This window comes from Montipora foliosa, chromosome 4 (assembly GCF_036669935.1).
Source record: "Montipora foliosa isolate CH-2021 chromosome 4, ASM3666993v2, whole genome shotgun sequence".
Classification (NCBI taxonomy): Eukaryota; Metazoa; Cnidaria; class Anthozoa; order Scleractinia; family Acroporidae; genus Montipora; species Montipora foliosa.
In genome coordinates, this window is record NC_090872.1 from 12,520,690 (window position 1) to 12,533,189 (window position 12,500).

The 12,500-nt window shown below is 37.3% G+C and overlaps 2 protein-coding genes across 4 annotated transcripts in view; one reads left to right on the forward strand and one right to left on the reverse strand.

Moving 5' to 3' along the window:
- The window catches only part of LOC137999877 (pericentriolar material 1 protein-like), a 45,427-nt gene extending 37,420 nt beyond the window's left edge, over positions 1 to 8,007 (reverse strand). The window contains exons 1-13 of one of the 3 annotated variants that reach the window (XM_068845835.1): positions 7,852 to 8,007; positions 6,663 to 6,874; positions 5,848 to 6,111; positions 5,495 to 5,689; positions 5,118 to 5,159; positions 4,269 to 4,334; positions 4,069 to 4,167; positions 3,843 to 3,914; positions 2,501 to 2,590; positions 2,153 to 2,236; positions 1,178 to 1,306; positions 814 to 900; positions 26 to 124 (exon numbers count right to left, since the gene is read on the reverse strand). In XM_068845835.1, coding sequence (XP_068701936.1) covers positions 26 to 124; positions 814 to 900; positions 1,178 to 1,306; positions 2,153 to 2,236; positions 2,501 to 2,590; positions 3,843 to 3,914; positions 4,069 to 4,167; positions 4,269 to 4,334; positions 5,118 to 5,159; positions 5,495 to 5,689; positions 5,848 to 6,111; positions 6,663 to 6,854 — 1,419 coding nt within the window. In that variant the 5' untranslated portion in view covers positions 6,855 to 6,874; positions 7,852 to 8,007. Of the gene's footprint in view, positions 1 to 25; positions 125 to 813; positions 901 to 1,177; positions 1,307 to 2,152; positions 2,237 to 2,500; positions 2,591 to 3,842; positions 3,915 to 4,068; positions 4,168 to 4,268; positions 4,335 to 5,117; positions 5,160 to 5,494; positions 5,690 to 5,847; positions 6,115 to 6,662; positions 6,875 to 7,851 lie in introns of all 3 variants that reach the window. The other 2 variants (XM_068845833.1, XM_068845834.1) reach the window with 2 other exon arrangements.
- Positions 8,008 to 9,533: 1,526 nt separating this feature from the next.
- The window catches only part of LOC137999880 (trafficking protein particle complex subunit 2-like), a 6,670-nt gene continuing 3,703 nt past the window's right edge, over positions 9,534 to 12,500 (forward strand). The window contains exons 1-2 of the mRNA XM_068845840.1: positions 9,534 to 9,779; positions 11,840 to 11,925. Coding sequence (XP_068701941.1) covers positions 9,666 to 9,779; positions 11,840 to 11,925 — 200 coding nt within the window. The 5' untranslated portion in view covers positions 9,534 to 9,665. The remainder of the gene's footprint in view (positions 9,780 to 11,839; positions 11,926 to 12,500) is intronic.

Genomic DNA, 12,500 nt, shown 5'->3' on the forward strand with positions numbered 1-12,500 from the left:
TACTTTGGGTAAAAAAAACACTAACTTGATTTGCAGTGAAAGCTTGGGGTTGGTTTGTCCTTTTTATCCTTTGATTTTCCCTTTCATCTCTTTCTTTCTCATCTCCAGAATCAGCTGACCTCCACTACCGAAAAAACAATTAAATCAGACAACGGTTATAATCCCCTACAAAATAATCAACCCATTCCTTTCTGAGAATGACACTTCTAAATTCTAGACTCTGCTCTGTCAATTTGGGGTTAAATATTAGGACCGAACTAAGTAATGGATCAACCATCACTAACTTTGTTTTGCAAAAGAGGAGAGCATAGAATGTAAAATCTAGCTAAGATCTTTTAGAGCAAAGTTTTTTTTCCAATTGACCAGGAATGCTCACTTTTCGCACCATGGTTTTCAATTCTGTACGGCCTCAAGTTTTCTTTTGCTTGTTCTTTTTATTCAATAGGCTAGCTGCTCTTGGCATAAAAACTAAATACTGAATGCTATAATATAATTATATTTAAAACATCAAGTTTGAAAACTTGTCTTAAAACAATGGCAAAATCTTGCTGGAAAATTCAAACCACAAAAGTCAATAAATTCCAAGCATTTGTACTTTGAAATGGTACAGTGTATACAAATATATATGATTGATCAACAGCAGTTGTGTGACATCTCCTAAGCCTATTAATTGGAAGCATGCACAGTGCCCAGCAAATACATTTTTAGCTTGTCCTATAAGCACTTGTTTTTTGTCTTGTGCAGAGTAAACTTTTCATGGCGAGCAGTTGAGTCTTTGGATGCATCAAATTACATCAATAACAATATATATACCTTTTCCTTGTGCGTTCTAAGGAGATTCATAAGTTCTAGTTCCTCAGAGGTAAAACGACTATCATCCAGAACACCAGCACTTGGTTGCTACATAAAATAGAGAGGTCAACATTACGACCATTTCTGAAAGGTGTGCTTCTTCAACAAGAACAATTCTTGAGCATTAGTTAGGCTGTTCACTAAAAACAAGCTAAAGAAAGGCATTTTTGTGCATGATTGAGGGCCAGACCTTAGGAATCTGGAAAGGTTGAATTTACACAACATGATAAGAATCTAGCCAACTACAGTCACCAATCATTCTTGTTCCATTATTAATATATCTGTTTAAATGAAAATGGTATTTAGCATGTGATAGGCTATGTACCATGACTGTTGTTTGTGCAGCAGATGTGTCAAAACGGGATGCTTGTGAAGTTGCTGTTGCACCTGCTCCCCTTTCAGTTCCATCATCCTGGCCACCCTCTGTCGCTAATTCACCAGGAATCTCTTGACCCTTAAAAAGAAATTAGTGGTAAATACTAAAGACCAAACCATAAAACATCACGTTAAGGAAGACATTTCCACAAAATATAGAGAACCTTCCCAGAACAGGAATGAATGAATGAATGAACTTTAGTTACAACTCTCTCTTGGGACTATATATGTGACAACGAAATCAACTGATTTCTCCTCTGTACTATACTCACAATGCGGTTTAGTTTTAGGTTCTAGTGATTTAAAGAAATGGTCGCGTTGTTGTGGGTGCCCAATGAGCATGCTTGGATTTTACAAAGTTGACCCAATTCTTTCTTCGTTTTCATTTCTGCAGTAATTAGCCCCTTCAAAAGGTACCTGTATAGGATGGAGTGATATACCTTCTGTATTACTACGTTTGTTCTTACACCCCACCAATGTCCTGAAATGACGTCACAAATTATGCTATACCCAGACCCTTTCCAATGAATCTGTGGCTCAGTCATGTTTTAAAAAAGTGCTGTTTTTCCGATCTTTAAAAAATCATTAAAAATTGCTGTTTTAACCAAATTTCTCGGATTCATACCAAGATTTCTTTAAGTAAAACAATTTCGGGGGGTAAAGGGACTTAAATTAATTCAAATGTAGCTGACTTCTCAGAGTGATGTAGCCAACGCTATTTGTTGGTACTTACTGAAACCACCATCACTCCAAAGCAAAGCAAAATCTGATGAGCATTGCTTTGGTTTTTACCTTGTCTTCATTGCATTTAGCCACATTAATAATAATAAAAACAGGACTCCACAAAAACATTCTTTTTAAATGTCTGGCATGCAATCAATTAACCCTTAGTAATTTCAAGTGATAATTATAGTAAAACATTTACCTCCTCCTCAGCTTCGGCCAAACGCATTTCTGCATCACGTTGCAAAGTGAGAAGTGCAGCCTGACGAGTTTGAAGTTCTTTGAGCTGTTGAAAAATGAAGTTTGTTTTTTATCTTTTTGTCTCAGCAGCAAAGTCTCTAGAGTAGAAAATGTTCGGAAAATAATGAGCTACCAGGCTCGTCAAAGGGGCCATTCCATAACTGTACTGATGAAGGCACATTAATTTTTACAACATATAAAAAGAAACATCATAACATAGAAAGACATAATCACTTAAGAATCAAACTTTTGCCATGAAGATGCAACTTCATATTGGGTTATATTCAGTAAATGAGGATTTACTTGTTACCTGTTGCTGCTGTTCTAGCATTTTTTTCAACAACGTATGCTGTTGTCTTAGTCCCTGAAGCTCCTCATCTCGAATGGAGGCTGATTCACTCTGGATGAAAACAGAAAATGTGGACCGTTGATGCATCATGACCCAGACATATATAATATATGCATTTCATTAAAGAAGAGAAAAAATGTTCAAGTACCATGTTGGTATCACAATCACTGCATTTTGCACCAACAATGGACCAAAAAAATATAGTAACTTGATGCCCTTCCATTAATTCCCATACAAGCAATTTTCTTTATAAACTTTTTTTTTCTATAGACTATTTTCCCAATCCCATAATGCAACACATTTTGGGGACTTCATCATGCTTCAGTGAACTGGATATCCATTGTCTAAATGCAAATGACCCCCCAAAATGAACTGAATTAGCGAATTTCCTGAAATAAGGAGAACGTGACAAATTGCAAGAGCAGAAAGCCAGTCCTTTTGTCAATTAGCTAAGAAACAAAGAAAGAAGTCTTATTCAAGTCTTACTGAGTTCTTGCATAATTATGGCTATAATTAAGCAAAAAGACAATAAAAACCTGGATGAAACATGGTTTTTGGGTAGTTGTATTTTTTCCTGGTTTAAATATTTTAAACCAGTTTGATATTGATTTTCCCTTGTTTCAGATTATGATAATGAATATTAGAAAAAGAACCGGTTTGAAAAATTTCCACAACAAAGTTATGGTTTTGATTCTCAGTCAATCTCTTAGTTTGACCTAATGGAAGCAAGACCCAAGGTAATAATGTACAAAGAGTTTTGAGCAGTACTATAGGCCATTATGTTCTACTTGGCTCAAGATGAGGTGCACTTTGTATACTGCTCCTAAGAATGAAGACCTCCATAGGGTGGCATTTGCACAATACAAGGCTATGTGTTGCAGTTTGCGTCTACTTTTATAAAATAATTAGGATAGTACGCACACTCTCACTGGTTGATAGCTGTGTATATATGACAGTATGTAACCACCGCTGTGACATCACAAGAAATTGGATTGGTTTATGTGTTGTCAGATGCATGTTTTGATTGGCTGGTAGAAATATGAGTGAGTATCAAGAAAATCTCTTTCAATCAAGGAGTAAAAAAACCATCATTTTCCTTCATTTGTCAAATTACTATTGAGAAATATTTTATAAAAGCAATAGCAGACTTTTTTTCGTGTTTAAATAGCGTCATCTCAACACTCAGGAAATTGGGAGAATTTCCGACAGTTTTGCAAACCCTCAACTGTGTTTCCCTCATGTTTAGATGAGGCGATGTCGACACAGTAATTAAGCCCTCTATTGCTTAATTATTACATTTTACCTTTTCCTCTTCAGTCAATGACTGCAGACTCAATGAAGGAGTGTTCTCCATTGTGGAATCATGTTCTACAGCCTAAAACAAAACAAAATGAACATTAAATCGTACACCTAAGTATGATTCAAACAATAGACATTTTACAGAAAAATAGTAACGCTAGGTCAGCCAGCCATTGTAGAAGGCATTTAAAACTTTTAAACCAGAGAAGTTTATTTGCAGATATACTCACCACAGTTCGTTGAAGCAATTCAATGTAGGCCCGTTCCTGCTGTTTTAGCTGCTTTATGAGCCTTGAAATCTTTGTTGTCTGTTCATTCAGTTCGCTAGACTGGGATATAACAATCATCAATGACCTTGAGCTGACAAAAAGTTAATGGGATTGTAAGCAATGTTGGCATAGATAAAGATGAGATTGCTTATCACCATTACCTGCAGGTCAGTGGCACTTGTATTTCGCAGAGTAACCAACATTGCTGATGCCTGTTTGAGAAAGTCCTTCAACCAAAGAAATAAGCATAGCACCATAATCATACAATACACTAAAAATGGGAACTTTTAAAATTAATGGAAATACATTAAGATCCTTGAAAGGAGATCATCCTAGCAAAAGATAGTTTTAGCATAAAATTAATTAAATTAAATGAGACCTGAGTGTCAAATGTTTGTGTGAAACCTAGTACAAAAACTTTGTAGCAAGAACGGGAAGCCATATGCTACTGTCATATTGTGGTTTAGAACCAAGCTATTTTTCAAGAGCTTGAAGTTGGTGTACATCGGTATCTGCAGAGGGACCTGGGTGCCTTTTTGTCGCAGCCGCCTATATCTAGAAGACTTTCAACTGAACTGGGCAAATTCAGACATATTTTGATTGGACTTTTTTTTTAGTTTACTTACATAAAATTGGACAGAAGGGTGAAATACTTCTGAAGTCTTTTATTGTTTGTTAAAATTTCGGAGCTTTCTAGCTTTAATCCCACTTTGGACAATGGAAATTAAATGAAGGGCAATAATTTTACTATTTTAAATGTTTAGAACAATAGTTAACGTTGTTGACATCTCAAAAATTCTCCCTAAAGTTTTTGCTATTTTTCATTGGTATTCTTATGAGCATGTGCATGTAAAAGTTCACCCAGCTGATTATGGTCCTTGTACTCATACAAGACGAGTTTTGCCAGTTGTGTTTACTATGCATTAGAATATACTTAACATCGCAGAAGGCTAGAATTCACCTGATTCATTGGGCACATTGCTTTAAGATACAGTACAAATCCAACTTACCCTAACTTGATTAAGTCTTGAAATTATCAGTGTTGTATTGACCTTCATGTGGTAAAAAAGAGTGAAAAATTCATTTCCATGCAAGCAAAACTCATGTAAAGTACAAAATATAAGAAAAACCAAAACTGTAGAAAAATGTTTTTTTAGAAGACTGTCCACTTTGCTACTTTAAAGATGTGATCAGCCACTCCACTTACATGAAGTGGCGCCAATGATTACATGAATGAAACATGCATACGAGCTAAAATATGTAACGACTGGCATGTGTTACCTCCAAGAGCCCATGACTGACCACAAAGGATAAACAACTGCTTCTTGTTATTCAGTCTGTTAAAACGACCTACAAGTCTACAACTCAGTGAATACAAAGAACATACCTTGGAGCCTCTTGCGTTGCTAGTACCATCTGTTGAGGGTCTTGTTGTCTCTGTCTCATTCATCTCAAGCAACGGCAGGGTAACAGCAGATGCAGCACTTCTTGACTGCGTAGGAACAGGCCTCTCATTGTTTGCTGGGCCAGAAGAGGGATTTTGACGTCTGCTTACTCTTGTCTTGGGACTTTGGTGAACAGGCTGGAGTCGTGGAAAGAAGTGAGCTTGAATTAATGCATTTAAATAACGCTAATGTAGACTAACAGTGAAGTCGAGGGTGCATTGTGATAACCAACATCTTATTAATTTTTGTAATCCCAATCAACCCTGCATTCTCTACTGTAAAATACAGAACTGACCTTGTTATCATCAAATGAAAGACGCTGCCTTAAACTTTCCATAGCAGCTATTTCAGTGCTTGGGGTTCCAGGTGGCAAACGAGTTCTTGGGATGGTAGCCGGGGTGTGGTGACGCTTCCTGGTAAAAGGGGCATTGGTGTCAGAGGTGGGTGATCCTGGACTAGTTTTACTTGGTAACTTCACTTGCTCAAAGTGTTTTCCTTTCTTTTTTGTTGCACCAGTCTTGCTTGATGGAGACTGAGAGCTTCCTCTGGAAGACCATCCCTGCTGACAACAGATGTAAAGTGGCTTGGAAAAATGCTACTTCCCTATTTTCTCATTTGTACAGTTGAGAGCAGAACAAAAGTAACTGATATTTGACATAGGATAGTTGTAGCAATAGTTTCAAATAGTCAGAGGTACATGTACCATGATTTCCTTGGCTACATCGAGTATGGGAATAATAAGACAAACCCATGCTCCATTGAAGACTAAAAATCATGAAAAATTGACAGTGAAATAAATTGTTTTACCCATTGACTCCTGGAAGTGACTTAACAGATTTTTTAATTTACTCTTTCGAATGCCAGACGCTTTTACTCGTCAGCTAGATGCAACTGGCTCAGGTATGACAAAAGACATGTAACAGTTGCCTGACAGTTAAAACAATTTTGAAGCTCCTTAAAATGCCTCATTTGAAAGACTTTGCAAAGTAACTAGGAGAATAAGTATTCTTTTTCTAAAATTACATCTTTAGTTTGAGAGAGATTCACATTTTTGTCCCAAAACTGATGACATCATTGGATGTTCACCACCCCAAAGTACATTATATTTACCAGGTTATTTGGCAAGGATTGCTGCTCAGCTTGCTCTTCAGAGCGTCGCAACTCTGTTAGCAGGCTTAAATCAGTGTCAAGACTAGTAGGGTATCGACGTGCTGCCCATCTTTGAGACCTTGGCTCTGATAATGGTGCACGCAGTGGTAGCGTTGACCTGTCACCATCATCTGGTGGCGCTCGTCCAGCCATAGCAAAGTGAAACTACCTGTCTGATTCAAAAGCACAACAATAACAGACTTTATAAAGAGCAAGCAATGTTTTGTTCCTCTGTATTTATTTTCAATGTTTGTTGTGGAATATTTGAATAACTGTTGTTTCGCATGAGTTTCGAATACGAACGTTTCAGTATCATTATAGGCCAAAGATACTAAAAAGTGTAAAAACTCAGGATTAAGAGTGTGCTATTGAATATGTCAGTACTATTGCTCTATGGGAAATTACAAATGACTGTTTTTATTTTGTTACTGTCCCGAAAAACATAGCACGAGCTGGAAATCCCCCATGGAATCGAACTCCTTTGAAACTTATATAACAGCCGTTTTAATGCAAGGAAAGGATTAATCGCCTGCGACGAATATAACGTTTGAGATTTATATGCGTCTGCCAACTGTATCGTTTTCATCTTAAGACGACTTTTATGTCTCTAGCAAAACGACGGCGGATGCGATCCAAGCAAGACTATTACCGGCAAGAAATTTCTCACTTATCTTAAATTTTAGGACTAAGTGAACAAGACTTGCAATGAAATAGATAACGTAACAGACTATTCGACCGATGAGCTACTAAGTTACTTTCGTTAAAAGATCGAATATTTGTGTCAAAATTTCTATTTCAACAAGAAAGCAAATGGGTCGCAAAGCCTTTGCAGTAACAATAAGCTACTTTTAATTCTCTGCACTGTCCAAATTTTGTGCTCTATGGGAAGATGTACATATGTATTTAGGTACTAAATCTCGCGGAAAAAAAGATCTGATGAATTGATTAAATTAAAGATAGAAAACACCTTCAGCTAAACAGTTTAAGGCCATAGCTTTAGTATCCTTGCAAATTAACCTTCAAGTTTATGTTTCTAGCAGCGCGATTTGAGCTAACATGTTTACGAGTGCCTGGAAACTGAAGCTCTCAAACCTAATAATTCCAATATGCACCAATTCCTTTCACTGTCACGCCAAACAGTGTCTCTTACCTCGAGGTTGTTCACGGAGCTTCAAAACCTTGATTTCTCTGTTAGTTAAAAGCCATAATTTGCTTCAATTTTTGCAGAACTTAGCAAAGTTTGCTCAAATCTTCCTACGCGCCACACGGTTCCTTTGAGCACAGGCCATTGGCGGAAAAAATAAGCGCGCAATGAAGCGTGGGAAACGTGGGATGAAAATTCCAGGGGAAAAAAAAAAATTCTCATAAAATCCCACAATGCCCTCCTCGGGATTACCTTATCCACGCAAATCCCATAATACACCTCTTTACTGGGTTGCCATATGGCAATCCAGTCGGAAAACGACTTTACTGTTAACTCCCGTCTTTTACGGTACTTTTTGGTGCAAACGTAAAGCCAAAGCCAAAACGTTTTTGGACCTGGCATCAGATTAAACTGAAAAGAAGACGAATTATGAAGCATAAACAACATCTTCAGTCCTTCCTTAGTGTGCGCAATAAACGTTTGTTTAGTGCAACTGCAAGACATGCATGACATGCTCGAAAACGTCCGTCAGAACAATTTGGAGCTAGGTTTTTTTGCAGACTATTTAAAGACGAAACGAGTGAGTTTTACTCAAGAGCGTGTTTTGTTATCTTTAAACTGAATTTGTTACCAAAGCTTAAAAACTAAAAGACCTCAAAATGGGACAAAATGAGGCCAAAGGGCCTCTGCTGGTACGACGTCTGGCTGACCCCTCAAATGGTCTTAATGACCCCCACTTGAAAAAATTAGCTGGAACGCTGTAGCTCATTTTGTGTAACACGTGCCGCAGGCAACCCAGTGTACATTCTTGGAGCGTTTACTATAATCATTGCTTGGGACATCTTCGTGTTGCAAGAGATCGAAAACAATGACTATGATGCAAGGAGTGAACCCTTTCCCGAGTAGATTTATTTACAGAACGCCTCCGGATCCGGACCCTTGAGAGATTCAGCACGTCCATCGTTGAAAAGCCAATCAAAACACCGGGTTGGTGTCATTGGGTGTCACCTTGCTTTTTTTCTTGTCATCAAAACCAGCCTATCTCAGCCTCAAGCAAATTATGATACTTTTCGCGGGGAAAATCTGAATCTAAAAATAAATTTACTCATAAATATTCTTGCTCTTTGGCCATTTCAACTTAATCAAAACCACTGTTTGTTTTATGTTTTTGATTACATTTACTCGCTAAAGGCGCTGTTACACTGTGAAATGTTTCGCAATGTTTTGGCAACATTGTGGCGGGACAAGTTGCACGAAACATTTCACAGTATAACATACCCTGCAACGGGCCAAAATCGTTGCGAGACAAGTTGCACGAAAAGTAGAACCTTATTCTACTTTTGCCAACGGCTCTTGCAACTTGTCTTGACTGATTGATGATTGAATGATTGAATGATTGACTGATGATTGATTGGGATCGAATCGGATAAGATCATCGGTAGTCAGTATAAATGACTCCAATGGGGAGACCCTGACGATTAAGCGGCTGTGGAATTCTTAGCGCAGATAAGAGGAAAAAATATTTTTATGGTAAATTCCTTTCATTAGTCCCTATTTTTCCTCGTATTGAAACAAAGATCCGGTGATCCCATGTGATCCAATCCAGGATTCATTTCCATGCAATCCCACTACACCATGGGCGCAAAGTTTATTTATGATTTCATGTTATTTTACGTGAAAGTACCTTGCGAAGTTATCACCTGTGCCAAAGCAGTAGTCTACTGGAAAAGAAAGCAAACTTTACAGTGTACAGCTGTTGTTTCTTTTCCAATGGCTTAGGGGTTTTTTGCACTTAAGGTTTGAAATCAACAGTGCCCAAAATGCTAGGAAATTACTACTTTGCTATTGTTGGTCCTTTTGACAATCCAGTATTTGAAATGGAGTTCAATCCAAGAAGTATGGATTCTTCGCAAAGCCGGGACCAAAGTTATAAGGTTTGTATTTCATGGTACTTTACGATTGGAAACTAGGTGTATCTTTGGCGTTGGTTTTATATGAAATGCACCAAGGCTCTCAGCCCTTGTCCAGCATGGAGATAACCGAACTAAAATATAGGGAAGATACACATGCATATGTATCAGTTTACAAACATTGTTTTTGTTATTCAAATGTGCCAACCTCGGGAACAAAAGATCCTTTGTTTCAAAAGCCAATGAGGCTCTGCTGGTTGGCACGTTAATGGCAAAATTAATTATTATACCTGTAGGTGACATCAATGATATCAATCGCTACATGCAAAAAACGTGCACAGAAAAAGCTTCAGATGCACATCCAAACATACGTAGAGTACAGTACCATGCAAAAGTAAGTTGACAATCGCTCAAAGCTCAAAATTTCTAGTAAATATTCAATTCTAAACTCTATTGTTTTGCTTTCGAGAAGTTATGTTTCACCTTGAAATCTCTGATCGAGATCCTCAAAAAAAAAAAAAAAAAACTCAAGGGTCTCTAAACTCGATCCTCGATCCTTGATTTTCTAATCTCGAGCCTTGAAACCTGATCCTCGATGCTTGAAAACATTGAGGATCGCGGATCGAGTTTCAAGTCAAGACTGTCAACTTACTTTTCCACAGTACTGTATTTATTAGAGCCCACAGCACCCACTGCCTTCCTTTCGTTAAATTATCATTGCATATTTGAATAGATTTTAAAAATAGGGAAGATATCTGTTTACGAACACTGCTTTTGTTATTCAAATATGCCAACCACAGGGACAAAACACCCTTTGTTTCAACAGCCAGTGAGGCTCTGGTTGGCACATTAATTACAATAGGTTATGTCAACAATATCTTCGCTATAGAAATTGATCATGCGAGAGTGTTTCGCCATCTCAATTCTCTCTGTGAGCCATCTGGAACTATCCACATCACACTTTCACTAAAAGCTTGTGCATGTAAACCATTGCATCTTTTTAAAAAATAATGACAATTTTCAGTGAACAGCACCTCACAAGGATTTTTTACTGTTTATGAAGTTAAAAGAGACTAAGTATAAGTTTACCTTATACCTCCATATCAGCAATTTTCTTCAAATTTGGATTTTTCGGTTAAAAAGTAATGATCGAAATGGGATCTCTAACATAAAAAAGAAATTATTCAAAAAGATTAAATATTGATGAAGAGAAATGATGGTTTTACATTTTGGCCAGAAGTAAAAATTACCCATCTGATTGACAGTTTTAGTGCTGTTTTCTCGAATCAATTTTTTCACTAGAAGCAGATACTTTAAAGAGCTAAAACTCACAGGGAATTTGTCTGATTGCCCCCAAATTTTGACAGTGGCTAATATAAACAACAAAATGTGTCTGCAAATTTTTTATTTCTAAATATTTTTTCTCTGAGAGTGATTTTTGTACAAACACTTCTACATTTTTTTAATACTATTTCGCAAACATTCTATAACTTTTCACTGTAACTGAGTATGGCAAAACGCAGACACGTTTTTTAGCGCTTTGGGTCGGGGAACAAAGGAACAAAATAAAATAGCGAAAAGCAAAATTTGCTTTGACTTGTAGCTTTGAAAAGGTGATTCCGACGCTCGCATTTAGAGGCCGTGAAAACTTCGACAATTCATTTAATTTCAAAATTCTTGATATGGTTTGATAGCCAGCCCTATAAGCTTTAATTTGATATAGGAGTTTAGGTATCTACAGTTTAAACTGGACGCGCTGCATCGCTCGGATGCGAGACACCCCTAAAGGTATACGGTAACCTTAAGAGGTTTTCATGTGTCATGAAAAGAGTAGTCTTTACCCTCAACAATTGGTGTCTCGAAAACAAAGACCCTAGGACCCTAAAACCCAAAGACCCCGAAAATGGATAAAATGCGGAAACAAATAAAGTACCCCAAAACCCTCAATTTGGCTAACCATAGGCCTAACTAGGGGTCCTTGGGTCTTTATGTTTGAGACACCCCGTCAACAATGCATTTATGAAGTAAATAATCAACTACCATACATGTACGTATTTGTTACCCAATGTACTTTTAATCCTCAGAGAGATGATCATAGGCATCTCAATCAGTTTATTGCCCATGCCGCCTTAGACCTTGTTGATGAAACTATGTGGACTACAAATAGCATGTAGGTGTAAATCACAAGAAACATGTATCACAAAATAATGATAAGTTGTTTTCTTTTCATTGTAGTTCAAAACCAAGAATTTTGCAAGTCCCAATGCTATTGGTTCTGGTTAACCCTTGGACTTGTGGGATTGAGACTTGAAGTGCCCCTGTGATCAAAAAATCAGTTCGTATTTTTCTTTGGATTTCAAAACTATGTTAACTAAACACTACGCGGCCAAAGTTTCAAGCCTTGCTTTAAAAAAGACACCTGTTTATTTCAATTTTCCTATTTAATGGTCCACCATTACTAACTTGAAGATCTTGAAAGAGCTGGATCGAGGAGAAAATGACATCAAAGACTCGCTTAAAGTTTAAGAATGCAATGCATGTGTATGTCACAGAATTAATATGCAGCACAGGAGGTTTGGGCTTTCAGACTTTTAAACTCGTATTTTGCAGATGTAATAAGCTGCATTCACACCCTGAAATTTTTAAGCTAGTGAGCCTTTGACGTCACTTCTTCCTGGATCCAACCCTCTGAGGTTCAATCAGTCAGTTTTCAATGTGAGTAATGGCGGACCGTGAAATCCAGAA